At 47.0% G+C, this 14,292-nt stretch overlaps 1 protein-coding gene across 4 annotated transcripts in view; it reads right to left on the minus strand.

Annotated features, from left to right (window-relative positions):
• Positions 1 to 3,464: 3,464 nt before the first annotated feature.
• Positions 3,465 to 14,292, minus strand: part of SLC36A1 (solute carrier family 36 member 1) — a 38,931-nt gene continuing 28,103 nt past the window's right edge. For all 4 annotated transcript variants that reach the window (XM_045551331.1, XM_045551332.1, XM_045551333.1 and 1 more), the window contains exons 10-11: positions 12,672 to 12,841; positions 3,465 to 4,172 (exon numbers count right to left, since the gene is read on the minus strand). In XM_045551331.1, the coding sequence (XP_045407287.1) occupies positions 3,901 to 4,172; positions 12,672 to 12,841 (442 nt within the window). In that variant the 3' untranslated portion in view covers positions 3,465 to 3,900. The remainder of the gene's footprint in view (positions 4,173 to 12,671; positions 12,842 to 14,292) is intronic.

A 14,292-nucleotide genomic window follows, 5' to 3' on the forward strand; every position in this document is an offset into this window, starting at 1 on the left:
TCCCACCCCGCTTACTCTGATAACCTCCTATCAGCACCACTGATGTCCCTCGGCCAGGGAATGACCCAGTGGTACAAAGGCAAGGGAGGAAATGTACCAGGCTGATGCTGTCAGAGCAAACAGCCTGTGACCAGCCGGATCAACTGTCTAAAAGTATTGACCGCGATTTCAAAGGCAAATCACACCCCTACCTTTTCCCCCTATTGGTCTCGCAGATAATGTACTTTTGAAAATTAAATTCTAAGGCAGAGTTGAAGTTAACCTGCTAATCACTAAGTCCAGCCACTTGGACCCTGTGTCTCCTCTTCGAGGAAGCAGCATTGTGTTCCCACTGGGAGCCAGTACTGAGGCCTGCCTTAACCTCTGATCAGCTACAAAATCAACCCACGGATACAGACCCCCTTGCCATGAGCAGTGAATAGAGCTGTAAACAGACATAAATTGAGATTTTTGCACTTCCAAAAAAACAGAGGTGGACATTAGTGTTAAGCAGAGATGACATTCTAGGAAGGGAGAAATTTGAGAAGAAAAAAGTAAGACGAAAGAACAGGGAGGGGGAAATGGTTTTTCTAATGTACTTGTTGGGGACGAACAAGTTTAAGACTACTGATAAAACTGAATTCTACCTTTCACGGGGCAGACGGTGAGCAGTGAACATCAGCCAACAAATCTGGCTGCAGAGGTGAGACAGGAGAAGGTGGGTCTAAGCTAAGTCATGCCACACCTTCCCGCACATCTGGCCAGGGTTTGTGCCGATACAGACAGCAGCACAACATAAATAATGCCACTTGCGAATGGTGACAGCTCCTAGGCAGAGTGAACAGAAAATGCCAGGTCACACTCGTCCCAGCAAGTGCCTGCATTTAGGAGGAGGTACACTGTCCACCAAGAGCTGACCTGCTCCCAACAGCAGCATTTGGAAGAGAGACCCACCAAGGGGCTCTGAGAAAGCTATTCCTCTGGGTTCATAGAAATTGGGCAGATGGGGGCAGGGACACAGAGCACAGCAGTATCTGCCCAGAAAGCCAAGAGTTTGCCTTTGCTCCAGCAGATACAGCCTCATGTTCCAGAAAGCCTCTGCTCTGTCGTTCCATGAGCAGATTTCCACTTATCCTGGTGCTTTCTCATCAGGCACCAGAGTCAGGGCAGGCATCAGGAAAGCTGGTTCCCCGCCAGCAATGGGAAGACAACAGAGAGGGTCTCTGCCTCAAGAAGCCCTGTGGGTGGCAGAAGAGACCCTGAGTGGGCCCAGAGGGCCACCTGCACAAGAGGAGGGAGAGCTCCCTCCCACCACTTTCTTCTGGCAGATCCTGTCGTTGACCCCTAAGCGCTGTGCAACTGCACAGCCAGGAAGGTCCTCTGACCTGGATCCGCCCTGCCTGGGTCTTCCGGAGTAGCCCTGCAATCAGGCTGCCAGTGTAGCAGCAGCACAGGAAAGAGATCAAACAGGCCATGCCAAAGTAGCTTCCAGGAATCCTAACGCTAGACTCAGCCCTCCTACACAGCAAGTTCTCGGGGCCAGAGGTCCCCAGTATTCCACTGTCCAGTCCTCAAGTCCCAGCATCACAGTTCCAGTCTCAGAACTCACCTGGACAGCGCTGCCTCTAGCAGTTCTGCGTACACAGAAGCCTCCATTGGGGCAGCCACGGGCAGGACACAGGTCTGCCCCTTTGATTGGCATGTACCTTCTCAATGAAAACAACCCTCAGCGCTGCTGGGGGAAAACGGATGGGCCACCAGAGCCCGAGCTTGGCAGCAGATGACAGTTTATCCGAGCCCACTTTGGTAACTTCCAAGCCTGAGACTTCAGGAGTAAAGGTCTTTGCTACTCCCAGCTAGATTCCTGGTCACAAAAGCACCAGTTAGAACCCACCAAACAGCGGAAAAGGTGGGCAAAAAGTGTCACTCTCCTAAGGGAGAACAAGTCAACAATGATGACAACTTCCTAAGTTAATATTAGGTCATTAAATCTGAAATGTCCGGTATCAACTTAAAAGTTTAGTTTATTACATCTCAAACAGTACCCCTAACAAAAACAAAAACAACCAAGAAGTGTCAAAGTGAAATGTCAGAGACATCAACAGTCAAACTTAGTACTTAAGGAAATCGGACATTTCATACTTAATAACCTAATAAATTAGGTGGGTTAGGAGTCGCTGCAATGAGAATCTACTTTTCCAATCCCTTCACCTGAATTCAGCTCTACTGGCTTTGGAACAGAAGGGAAAGAAAAGCTGAAGCCACGAGGGTGGCTCACAGCCCTTACAAGCTTTGGTGAAACACAAAAACAAAACCCTGATCAATTGTTGCTGCTCTCCCGTAGCCAACTCTCAGGGTGAACTGTATCTGCAGGGAAGCAAGAGCCCGGTGACGAGGGCGGAGATGAGGGGTCCGCTCTGCTACACACACACAGACACACATGTAAGCACACGCACAGCTAAAGACAGGGGAGTTAACAAATGCCCCTCTGAAATACTTCTCACGCCAAGAGGAAAGAAGAGGCAGCCCAAAGCAAGGCGATGCATCTTCCTCTGCCTTCCCTGCAGTTTGCCCCCAGGTCTGAAGGCTGACCTTCCGGTGAGCCATCCTGGGGCTGCTGGCCACACTCAGGGAGGCACGACAGGGAAAGACAGAGGTTGCAATTAGTGTTCAGTGGTTCCTGTCGAAGTTCAGGGCACAGAGGCAGCGTGGACCCTGGTTCTGCCCCATTCCCCAGTGATTATAAACAAGCACCGTGCGTAGTGTCAGACCAGCTGCTGTGAAGTCTATGAACTTAATTTCAAACTTTCTGTGCACACTGACCTCAATTTCTCATCCGTGGCAATAGCATGACAGCAACTGACCCCTGCCATCCCCTTTGCTTGGCAGGGGCCGAGGCTGGAAAATGGGCCCGAGCACACGATGCAACCACTTTCCACACCTCCCTCTCGGCCACCGTCCCTCAGCCCAACGCACTCACGGTATCTCCCGAGTCCTCCAACAGCTTTTCTGCATGAGACCAGGCTGGTCAAAAGGAGGCAAAAGCCACGCCTCCTGCGGAGGTACACTTTTAGATGATCCTGATTAAAACCCCTGGGGTCCTCAGCCGAGAGTGATATTTCCTGGAGCAAGTTTCCTTTCAGCAAGAGAAGCTGAATAAAAGTGTCCCGAGGAAGACACAAGACATAATAACCCCAGATCTAGAGGCAGAGTCTAAAAACAGAAAACTAATTTTAAATAAAATATAAATACTTTCAGTTCAGGCAGCACTTCATATCTTTGAAGAACTAAAGCAACTAAGAATACCGTATTGTGACCTGCACTGAGGAATCCACAGAAGAGAAGGTGTTGCCCTGGGGGCGAGTCACAGCAAGCCAGAGAGTAAAGATTAAAAACTCCACCCTGGGGGGCTGGTTTTAAACCACCAGGGAGGTCCAGCCACCCCCTGGAGACTTGAACAGGAAGAACGCTGAGGTACAATATTTGAGAGAGATAAGCAAGAGGCTTGGCTTTACGGAGAGGAGGAAGAGTGCCCACTTATTTCATCTAGGCCTGGCCCAGGAAGGAGAAGACACGAGGTGTCTTCTAAATTTCTAAATAAAGTGAGCTGTGCAATGGGAGAAATTTGGTGAGGTGCATCAGAGGAAAGAGGAGGCAGGATGAGGGACAGAGCTAAAGGGTTCTGGGTTAAAAGAAGTACAAACGAAGGATGACAACGCTGTCACTAGGGCTACCTCCCACGTGTCTGCCCTATCCTTTCCCCCACACTCAGCCTTACTGGCCCAGGATACGCAGGGGCCAGGTAGAGGGGTTCCCAGACAGCGACCCTGCCTTTCCCCAGAGCCTGGACCATACCTGAGGCTCCAGGGACAGATTCTGGGGGACACATGAGGGTTGGGGTGGACAGGTGCACCCAGATCACTACACAAAGGCACGGGTGGAATTGACGAGGATGGTATCACTGCTTGGCTGGATCAGCTCGCTGAGGGCCTGGTAGGTCCCCGCCACGAAGCCCACGAAGCCCAGGATGCTGATCAGCGCATCCTTGAGGATGGTGAGGGGGCTCATGCCCTCTGAGTAGTAGGTGGAGATCTCCAGGAGGGGCGGGATGATGAGGGCCAGGGCGCTGCTGCTCACGGAGCCCACCAGGGAGATGACGAGGTCCAAGCGGGGGATGAGGATGGCCAAGATGCCTGCAGGGAGAGAGGACATGCCTGTTTAAGACTGCCCGGGCTGGGAGGGGTCTCCTCACTGGTCAGCAAATTCAGCACCTATCCATCTTATAGTGTTCAGGGATAAGAAAACGTAGACATTATCCAGTCCAATCTCCAAGCAATAGATGCCCAGAGACGTGGAGTAACTGGGTCACACCACAAGGTCAGCAGAAGTGGGAATGGAACGTGGATCTTCAGGCTACCTCCCCCGGCTTTCAGCTTTCCCCGCTACGGTGCATGACTTTTCTGAGCAAAAGGAACCAAATTACATTCTAGGGCAATCTGGTTTCTACCAAAGGTGCAAGGTTATGGAGCAGGAAAGGAGGTGGGCCATTTCTGAGCAACTGCTTTCTTACCCCTGACGGTACCTCCAGCACGAGCATCTCTACTTGATTGACAAGAAACAAAATGTTGGAGGGGACCCTCCTTCTTCTGGAAAGATATTATACCACGATAAACCCCATTTCCCACGGCATTTTCATACAGGCAAAAAAAAAAGCCAGTTGTTGGCAGGTTGACCTCTGGCGAAGCCCCACACAAGGACCGTGTCCCTATGTCAGGACACTCAGTGGCTCCCACACCTGCAACTGAGCCGTGGGCGAGGGAGGAGGGAGGAACTGCCAAAGACGAGCGGGCCACTGCATCAGGAACCGCCGTGGGCTTCCACGCCATGCCAGCCACTGCCAAGGTCGCCAGACAGCACTGACCGAAACCAAGAGCGGAAGGATTCACCGAACGCACCCACCCTGTGCCCACAGACCCTACTCTTCCCATTTAACTGATCCTTCCACGGGGTGGGCAAAGGCCGGGGCTTCATGGGTTTATTGAGGGCTGCGGGCTCTGGAATTAGAGCCTTGTGTTCAGATGCTGGCTCTGCTGCTAACTAGCTGGGTGATACTGAGGAAGCCATGGCTCCTTTCTAGTCCCCAGTTTTCTTGTTGGCAAAATGAGGACACTGACTGCTCCTACGTCACAGAGATGTCATGATATCAAATGACGTTACACAGGCACTCAACAAAAGGGACGTCACACATGTGAGTGGTCTTATCACTAGTATTCATCTTATTGGTCATGAAAAGTGCATTAACTGATTAGTAACCAAATACAGTTTGACGTTTGTCTTTCCCACTGCTGGGCTACAGCTGGATGTCCTTGGCATTGGAACAGAGATCCAGAGCTTATCTGTGACCTCAGTGATTCCCACGAAAGGGTTACTTTGCCATGGTGGGTTCGCTTCTAACCTCATTTTGTAAAGCAAAAGCTTAGTCAAGTCACTCTGAGGAAGCCCCCGCGGGGGTGAGCCTGCCAGAATATCTCAGTTCAACACGGCCAATTTTACCTCCGGCATCTGAATCAATCTCTGCTTCTTTGGCCGAGCACCAGAAGAAAGGATTGAATTACATTTAGAGACCAGATTTTATGAGAAACACTGACTTTCAAACCGGAATATCATTCCCTGCAGTAAGACAAGAGGCGTGTCGGAACCAAGACTTCTCAGGGGCGGACAGATGCATGTCTCCTGTCTCCCACTTACTCCAAAGCTGTGCCGTCCAACACGCAGCCAATAGCCACGGGTGGTAATTAAATTTAAATGAATTAAAATTAAATAAATTCTGCTCCTCATTCACAGGGGCCACATCTTAAAGGCTCAGCAGCCACCGTGGTGGCTAGTGGCTATTGTACTGGACAGACATGAAACATTTCCATCACCGCAGAACACCCAGCAGCGTCTGGCAGACAGCGCTGCTAAGCACTCACCAGTTGAGTGAATCTGCCCCGGTTACATGGGTATACAATTCCACGACATTATTAGTGGCCCCGTGGGAAGAGAGCCCAGAGAGGAAAATGATAGAAAGTGACAGAGCCGGGACAAGGGTGCAGGACCTCAAGCCTCTGGTACAGTATCTCACAGACCAGACGAGGGAGGAAATGCAGGGCGCCCACGGAAGGAGGGAAGAGGATGGGGGGCTGGCGGATCAGCAGAAAGAGCCTGCCCGTGAAGAACCGGGGAGGTTGATGCCCAGGTTAGCTTTCTTAGGGACCCCCCCAAGTGTTTGGCAGAGAACCCTGCATACGCTCAGCCCTGACCTCTTTCTGCTTCATCAAAGGGAACTGAACAAGGATTTCAAAGCCTGATAACAAAAGGGTCCAAGGATATGGAGTCTCAGATCCACCTCTGGCCACGTTTGGCACCCAGGGGCAATCCTTCCTTATTCCTTCTTCTGTTAATCACCCATAACTCAATTCCCATGAACATCTGCACTGATCTCAAGGCTTTGGAAAGTGGACAAAGAGTGTAGGCTTTTAACTTGCCCTGCAAGTTAAAAACAGTCCGTTTCAGCTCTTAATTATTTCTAAATAAACAGAGTTTGAGACATCCCCAAACCTTGAGGGTTGAATTTGAAAAAAAAAATTGGAGGTAAAAATTGGAGGTAGATGACGAAATGGCTTTCTCACAATGGGTGACCTAATGCTTAACAAGAGCTGATCTGCTATGTGACCCGGACTAAGACGCTTGCCCCCTCTGGGGTCTGGATCGCCACGTGCCTAAGGTCAGCCTCACAGTGACGCTCCGGATGTTCCGCCGGGGTGGAGACTGCACTGCGGCAGCAGGCAGGGGAACTAAGCCCCAGGGAGAGGGCGGTAGAGGCATGTGGTTAAGAGACCGGCCTCTGGACTCAGAATGCGCAGGCTGCAATCCCAGCCCCACCGGTAAGTGGCGAGTTACTCAAACTCTTTGAGACTCATGTCCCCAACTACTAAATAGGAATGGTCAAATGAGATCATTGATGTAAAGGACTTAGAGCACTGGAAGCACATAATAAATGCTCAGTGTTCACTAGTATCATCACCAGTCCCTGCTCCATAACAAGCTGTGTGGCCCAGGGCAAATCAGCTCACCATTTTGAGCCTCAATTCATCTCCCTATGAAATATGGTGACTGTATTAATACTGACGATCTCTGAAGTCTTGCCCAACTCTGAAATCCTAAGGAACTGTACAATCCAGTGTGGGTCACTTAGGATGTGACCTGGGATATGCTCTCAGCTCACTGACAACAGGGGGAGCACGGTGTGCTGCTCCAGAGTGGCACAGCGGAGTGATGGGACTCCTTTCCTGGAACTTATGGTGCTCCAAAAAGGCAGCTTCTAGCCCACCTGGTTTTGTATCCATAAAGGAGGGAGTATGAGTTATTCCTCTGGTGCCAGCCCCTTGAGTCTCTCCACGGATGCTCACACTCACTCAAGAGAAGGGAGGCCCTTATTATCAGAGAAAATTAGCCCCTGGTAGGAGACCAGTCAGACAACCTGCCCTGCCTGGCCCCAGCCCTGAGAGTCAGTCACCTCCCCACCCTCTCTCATATTAACCCGGGAGGTCATATGGGCACTTCATGAAAGAGTTAAGTGGAATCAGATATGTTCTACTCTGTGATAAGAGTTAAGTGGAAAGAGAAACAGAAGTTTGAGGGATCAGAATATTTTATCTGATTAGACAGAGATCTTCCACTTCATCATATTTTATAAGTAATCTAAAAACTTCTTGTTCTTACTACTACATAAGATAAGTATGCCTAATAAAAATATTGTTTTTTTTTTTTTGAGACAGAGTCTCTCTCTGTTGCCTGGGCTAGAGTGCTGTGGCATCAGCCTAGCTCACAGCAACCTCAAACTCCTGGGCTCAAGCGATCCTACTGCCTCAGCCTCCCGAGTAGCTGGGACTACAGGCATGTGCCACCATGCCTGGCTAATTTTTTATAAATATATTTTTAGTTGGCTGGCTAATTTCTTTCTACTTTTTTAGTAGAGGCAGGGTCTCGCTCTTGCTCAGGCTGGTCTCGAACTCCTGAGCTCAAACTATCCGCCCACTTCAGCCTCCCAGAGCGCTAGGATTACAGGCGTGAGTCACCACGCCCGGCCTAAAAATATTCTTAATAGAGGCCAGGTACAGTGGCTCATGCTTATAATCCCAGTAATTTGGGAGGCCAAGGTGGGAGGATTGCTTGAGGCCAGGAGATCAAGACCAGCCTGAGCAACAAAGCAAAATCCTGTCTCTACAAAAATTAAAACAGTTAGCCAGGCACAGTAGCATGTGTCTATGGTCCCAGCTACTCAGGAGCCTGAGACAGGAGGATCACTTGAGCACAGAAGTTTGAGGTTGCAGTGAGCTATGATGAAGCCACTGCACTCCAGCCTTGGCAACAGGGGGAGACTCTGTCTCAAAAAAAAAAAAAAAAATTCTTAATAGAGATTTTATAAAGAGGCAAACATTTCTCTTCTCTTAAAGCCAGGACCACAGGGCTGCAAAAAGAAGTCCCTCTTCCTGTCCTAGTTAGACTGGACACCAGAACTGAACCCTAATTAAAGCCTGACAATGCAGAAAGCAAAAAGGGTGAGTCTCCCACTAATACAATGGGGCAAGAGGAAGAGAAGGATGCCCAAACCGAACTGGAATAAAAAGCCCCCAGAGTTCAGCAGCAGGGGTGTCTGTTTTGCCACCATGCAAAATGGCTTTAACTTAATTGCAGAGGCAGCAATCAACTATTTAAAAGGATGCGGGGGTAACTAAGACCCCTTCTAGCACTAGATGTCTTTAACTCAATAAGGTAGAGACCTCAGGAAGCAGCCAACTGAGAACACCCCTCACCCTACTCTCCCCTACTTCCCTTCTAAACACCACCCCCCACCCCATCCAAAGAGGAAGACAGCGTATTCCCAACTGCAGTTCCACAGCCCTGCAGCAGCTCAGCTGTGGGGTGTACAGAAAGGGCGTACTGAGGACACCCTAAGCCCGACCACACGATTAGTCAAGAGAGGGCTCCAACAGTATTACAACACCGCTTCCCTTCGGGTGAAGACTAAGGATATGATCTTGACAACCGCTGAAGCAACATGAGGCAAACGGTCATATTCAAAGAAGGAACTGATTGGGATCCTGGAGCTTGTGGTTTTGAACCAGCATCAGAAAGAGCTGACTTATGCATGAGAGAAGAGAAAAGCACTTATGAGAACACACATATACTTACAGAAACACCTCAGACATTTACAGCTCTTGTGTTGGGGGTTTCTTTCTGCTATTTTGTTAATGTTATGGTTGATGCTGTTCCTTTTAAATGTCTAGGTATCTGTCTTTAAAATTAACAATAATCTTGGACAGATACAAAATTTGATTTAGTGGAGGTATAAATAAAAAAATACAAAAGCAAGGGAAACAACCTACATGTCCAACATTAAAGGAGTAGTTTAGTAAATATGATCCACCAATGCAATGGAATATCATGCAGTCATGAAAGTATTAACGAACAATATGTATATTCATGATATAAGATCAAAATGCAAAAGACAAAGTTATGTGTACACTGTGATTGCAATTATTTTTACAATGCACCCATGAAAACTAAGACAGAGAAGATAAAACGCAAAAAACCCAATTACTTTGTTAAGTCAGTAGGATATATGAGAATTTCTTCTTCTTTTATTCCCAAATGTTTTTACATTAATTTTATTTTTTTAGAGTAATATTTTTGGGGAAATTTAAAATCAGGCCCAAAGTAGCTACATAGAATCACAGAATTTTAGAGTTGGGAGAAATCTCGGAGATCAGATAGCCGTCATATCTTACAGCTGAGGAAGCTGAGGCCTTGTGGGGGTTCCTGGGGGGCCCAAGGTTGCACAGCTAATTAATGATGCTGCTCTTCTTCATTGCAGCTGCAAGACTGAACGTGTGAAAGGCCAAAAGATATCGAGAAGCCACTCTGTTTGGACCAGGAAGCTTCATGCTCTAAAAGGTCTGACTGCTGGAACGCTTTGCAGCTCTCTGTTCCAGTTTGAACAGGCTTCTTAATTGATATGGTTTTATGTTATTATATCTTCAATAAAAGGTTTCTGAAATTCTCATACCTAACTCAAGTAAGATGTCACAGAGAAATAGTATGAATCATTGTAGAACAAATTACTGCCCCCCCAAGGAATCCAAAAAAACAATTTATTCTACACCTCCTGACTCCCCCAGGTGGAGCCAGCCTCTTCCAGCTTCTTCTACACAAGGTGGGACATAGGTGACCTGCTAAGTCTGCATTTCCAAAAATATGGGCTGGAAGTAAATATTGTTCCTATGAAATCGTAACAAAAAGAGGACCATTCTCTGAAATGCTTGTTTTCCCGTCTCCTCCTCTCCAACAGTCTGAAATTAAGCATCAAAAAGTAGTCATCAACTATAGTCATCTTTGGGGGCTGGGGGAGAATGGTGAGAAAGCTGAATTCCAAGATGGGGAAAAACATAAGGCTAGACCAAATCCCTCCATTCTCCTCAGGGATGGAGGCGGAGGAGGAGGAGGCAAGTTGGGGAAAAGATAGGAAAACATCAGAAACTGCAATAAAATAAGCTGCCATTAAAATGTATGGGTATAATTGAAGAAAATCAGCTACATCAAAGATTTAACATCACAAAGGAATCAAGCTTGTGCCGAAAGATCTGACAGACAGAGAAGCAAGAACAAAATGAACTCACATAAATACATTTCAGTTGGTGCTACAATGAAATGCCCCCACTGATTCCCACAATTACTTCAAAGTCTCCAGGGAAGGTCAGAAGAGGCCAGAATGATCTCAGAGATGAAGAGGCTGCCTGCTTGAATAGGATGGCAACGCAATGCCAAATCACAAGAGATCACAGGAGAAAGGAAAAATGACCGCATGCACTTGAAGATCAAAAGCAGCCTGTTTGCTTTGAGCACTGTGCTGTAGAATGGAGACAAGACCCACGGACAGAGCCGGGAAAGTGAAGCAAACACCAAGAGGCATCTAAGGATAGCACGAAGTCTGGGAATCAGAGACTGCTGCCTCCTGTGGGGCACAGCGGGGATAAACCTGGCAGGAAGTGCGGCATATGCTACAAGAGGGCAAAGCCAGGCTGGAGAGGAAGGCGGGGCAGTGAGAGGAGTCAGGAGGGCCTGTCACTGCCCCAGCTCCACAGGGGCAGGGGGAGCAGGAGCTGTTTCAGTCAGTGACCGCACATGTTACCTAGACAGACCTGCTTTTTCTAGACCAGCCACTTTGAAAAAAAAAAAGCAAATTATTTGAACTATCCCCACCCTTTCTTCCAGCACCCTTTGGATTCAAGAACTGGGCTCTCAGAGTGGACATTACAAACACTGTACAGGTGGAAGCTGTCTTCTCAACACTTAGAGCTGATCTATCCACGGAGGAAACCTACACATCTGAATTGAGGCATGGAGAATTGCTGGCACAAGACAGGATTAGAATCTGGAGTCCAAACATCCTATCTTCCCAGCACACATTAAGGCCATTTACTGGAAGGCAGGATGTATCATATCCTTTCCGGTTGCTCTGGGAACAGCACCTGGCTTTAGACAGTCCTGGGCCCTGGATTAGCTGCTGTCTGGGCTGTTTCTAGGCTGGTCTAGGAGACGGCCTGAAGGTCGTCTAGCAAATGCTAGACAACATTCACATCTTTCATCCCTAAAACATTCAACACTGACTAAGATAAAAAAAATCATACAGATCTATCTTTACTCCAAAGACAGAGGCTCGGACTGAATACTTTAAGAAAATTTCCAGGGAAGTCTCAATATAATTATAATTTAAGCAAAGCAATATAATATATATATATGTATACTGTAATCAAAGAAGTTCTTGTCCCAAAAGAAAACCTAAAAAAAAAAAGAAAAGAAAAGAAAAAAGAGCCAAATAGAGTGAAAAAAAGAAAAATCTATGCTTCAAGCATTTCAATTTGGAAAGCAAATCTCCTTGAAATTTAAATTAGATATTATAGACCAATTTGTTCAGAGATTCTCTAGCCTACCAACTCATAAAAGCTGCAGAAAATAGAAAAAAGAATTTACTTTTTTTTTTGTTATAATTTACACCAGTTTTCAACCAACAGCAAATAGGGTGATATCCTGCCTTTTAACTCACACCCCTTGGCATGGGGTTGGGGGAAAAAGAATAAAACAAAATGACAAATCAAACACCTAGGTTAATCAGTAGAAATTTTCTAAATATATTTAGTAAGACCAACCTCAAAACGGAATCTAAGGAATCAATTGTCACACTGGAAAAACAACTATACGAAAAACTAAACAAACACGCACCCTCTATCAAAGTAACCTGCACTCATTAGAGATATGGCTTAAATGGCTCTTTTAGACTTTTACGTCTTGTTTTATGGGGGACAGTAATTGTATGTGTTTACTCTGAATTATGACCATCTTTACAGCACTTCATACCACATCTACAAACTACTGTCCTCATTCCTGTGTCTTTTACGGTACATGCTTAATTAATTCACTTCACCATCTGGACGTGCTCAACTCAGAGAGCGAGACGACGTCAGGTTTTCTGCTCACACAGCACGGGCAGCTTCCCTGCAACATCCACTCCCTCTCGTGCAAACCCTGGGGACTGGGCGGGTGCCCTTTGGGAAACAACAAGCAAGGCAATTATCTTGTTTTCTACTCACACGTCAGGCAGACGAGCACAGTGCGCACGAACAGGTCTACCACTAATTCGCAGTGCTCGGGCACCCGGGACACAAAGAAGGGGATGATGATCTCAGCCGGGACGTAGAACTGCAGCGCGTAGGTGAAAAAGATCCCGATGGAGTACAGCAGCTTCACCGACTGGTACAACCTGCCAAGAGAGCCAGGACACCTTCAAAGCCTGCTCAGCACACTTACCCATCAGCGGGGAGCGTGCAAAACGGCCCCACTGCAACTGGGCGACACCTATCAAGGTTATAAATGCACATGTCCTTTGGACCCAGCAATTTCATGTCTAGGAATTTATCTCACAGATGGACTTACACATGTGCACAAAAGCTTACATTCAAAATATTTCCCTGCAGCACCATTTAAGAAGGAAAGACTGAAAACAACCTAAATTTTAACCAGTGGGGAACTGGTTAGATAAATCATGGGATCCCCACATAGCTGTTAAAACACAGGAGGCAGGCCGGGCGCAGTGGCTCACGCCTGTAATCCTAGCACTCTGGGAGGCCGAGGCAGGTGGATCATTTGAGCTCAGCAGTTCGAGACCAGCCTGAGCAAAAGTGAGACCCCGTCTCTACTAAAAATAGAAAGAAATTAGCTGGACAACCAAAAATACATAGAAAAATTTAACCAGTCATGGTGGCGCATGTCTGTAGTCCCAGCTACTCGGGAGGCTGAGGCAGAAGGATTGTTTGAGCCCAGAAGTTTGAGGTTGCTGTGAGCTAGGCTGATGCCATGACACTCTAGCCTGGGCAACAGAGTGAGACTCTGTCTCAAAAGAAAAAAAAAAAAAAAACACAGGCAACAGAACTCTACGTGCTATCTCCATAATATACTATTAAGTGAAAAAAGCATGAAGCAATAGTGTCTACAGAGTGCTACAATTTGTCTTAAAAAAAGAAAAAAAGAAGGGAAAAAACACTCCTTCACACAGACATATGACAATCTTACATTCACTAAGCATCTTAGAAGGAAACCTAAGAAACCAAGAATATGGTTGTCTCTGAAATGGAAAACCATTAAAACTGGAGACTAGGGGCAGGGTTGGGGGTGAAAACTTAATGTTCTTTGTTTACCTTTTGGAATCTTTGCCATGGGCATATATCCTTTCAAAAATAAAAACAATTAAGATGTAACAAGCCTATTTATATCCTTCTCATCCAGTTCAGCACTCCCTAGAATCAGACGATGACCAGGCAGGTCCAAGAGGCAGGAGCAGAATCCATTTTTCCTCTGCACCGAGGCTACCTTCCTACAACAGCTCCCTGCACCACTTCCCAGGGAGACTGTTAACTCACCCTGGGGTTTCCCTATCTTAACACCCCAGTAGAGCAGAAGTCTGTGATCAATAAGTACTTATAGATCTGACTTGGTCATTAAAGGGATTAAGCAACATTCCACTTCAAACCAGACACACATGTATTAAGCAGCAAGAACCATTTGGCCTGCCTTATTGAAAATCTTTTGAAATGTGGTAACATGCTGTGTGTATAATGTGCACTGAGTTTATCTGTGGTTGAACTTAACACCTAGAAGATGTTCTTATGCTATAAGCAGAGAACACCCTTAGAAAGACGTAGTTTGGTAAAAGGT

The sequence above is a fragment of the Lemur catta genome, chromosome 5, assembly GCF_020740605.2.
Source record: "Lemur catta isolate mLemCat1 chromosome 5, mLemCat1.pri, whole genome shotgun sequence".
NCBI classification, from domain to species: Eukaryota; Metazoa; Chordata; class Mammalia; order Primates; family Lemuridae; genus Lemur; species Lemur catta.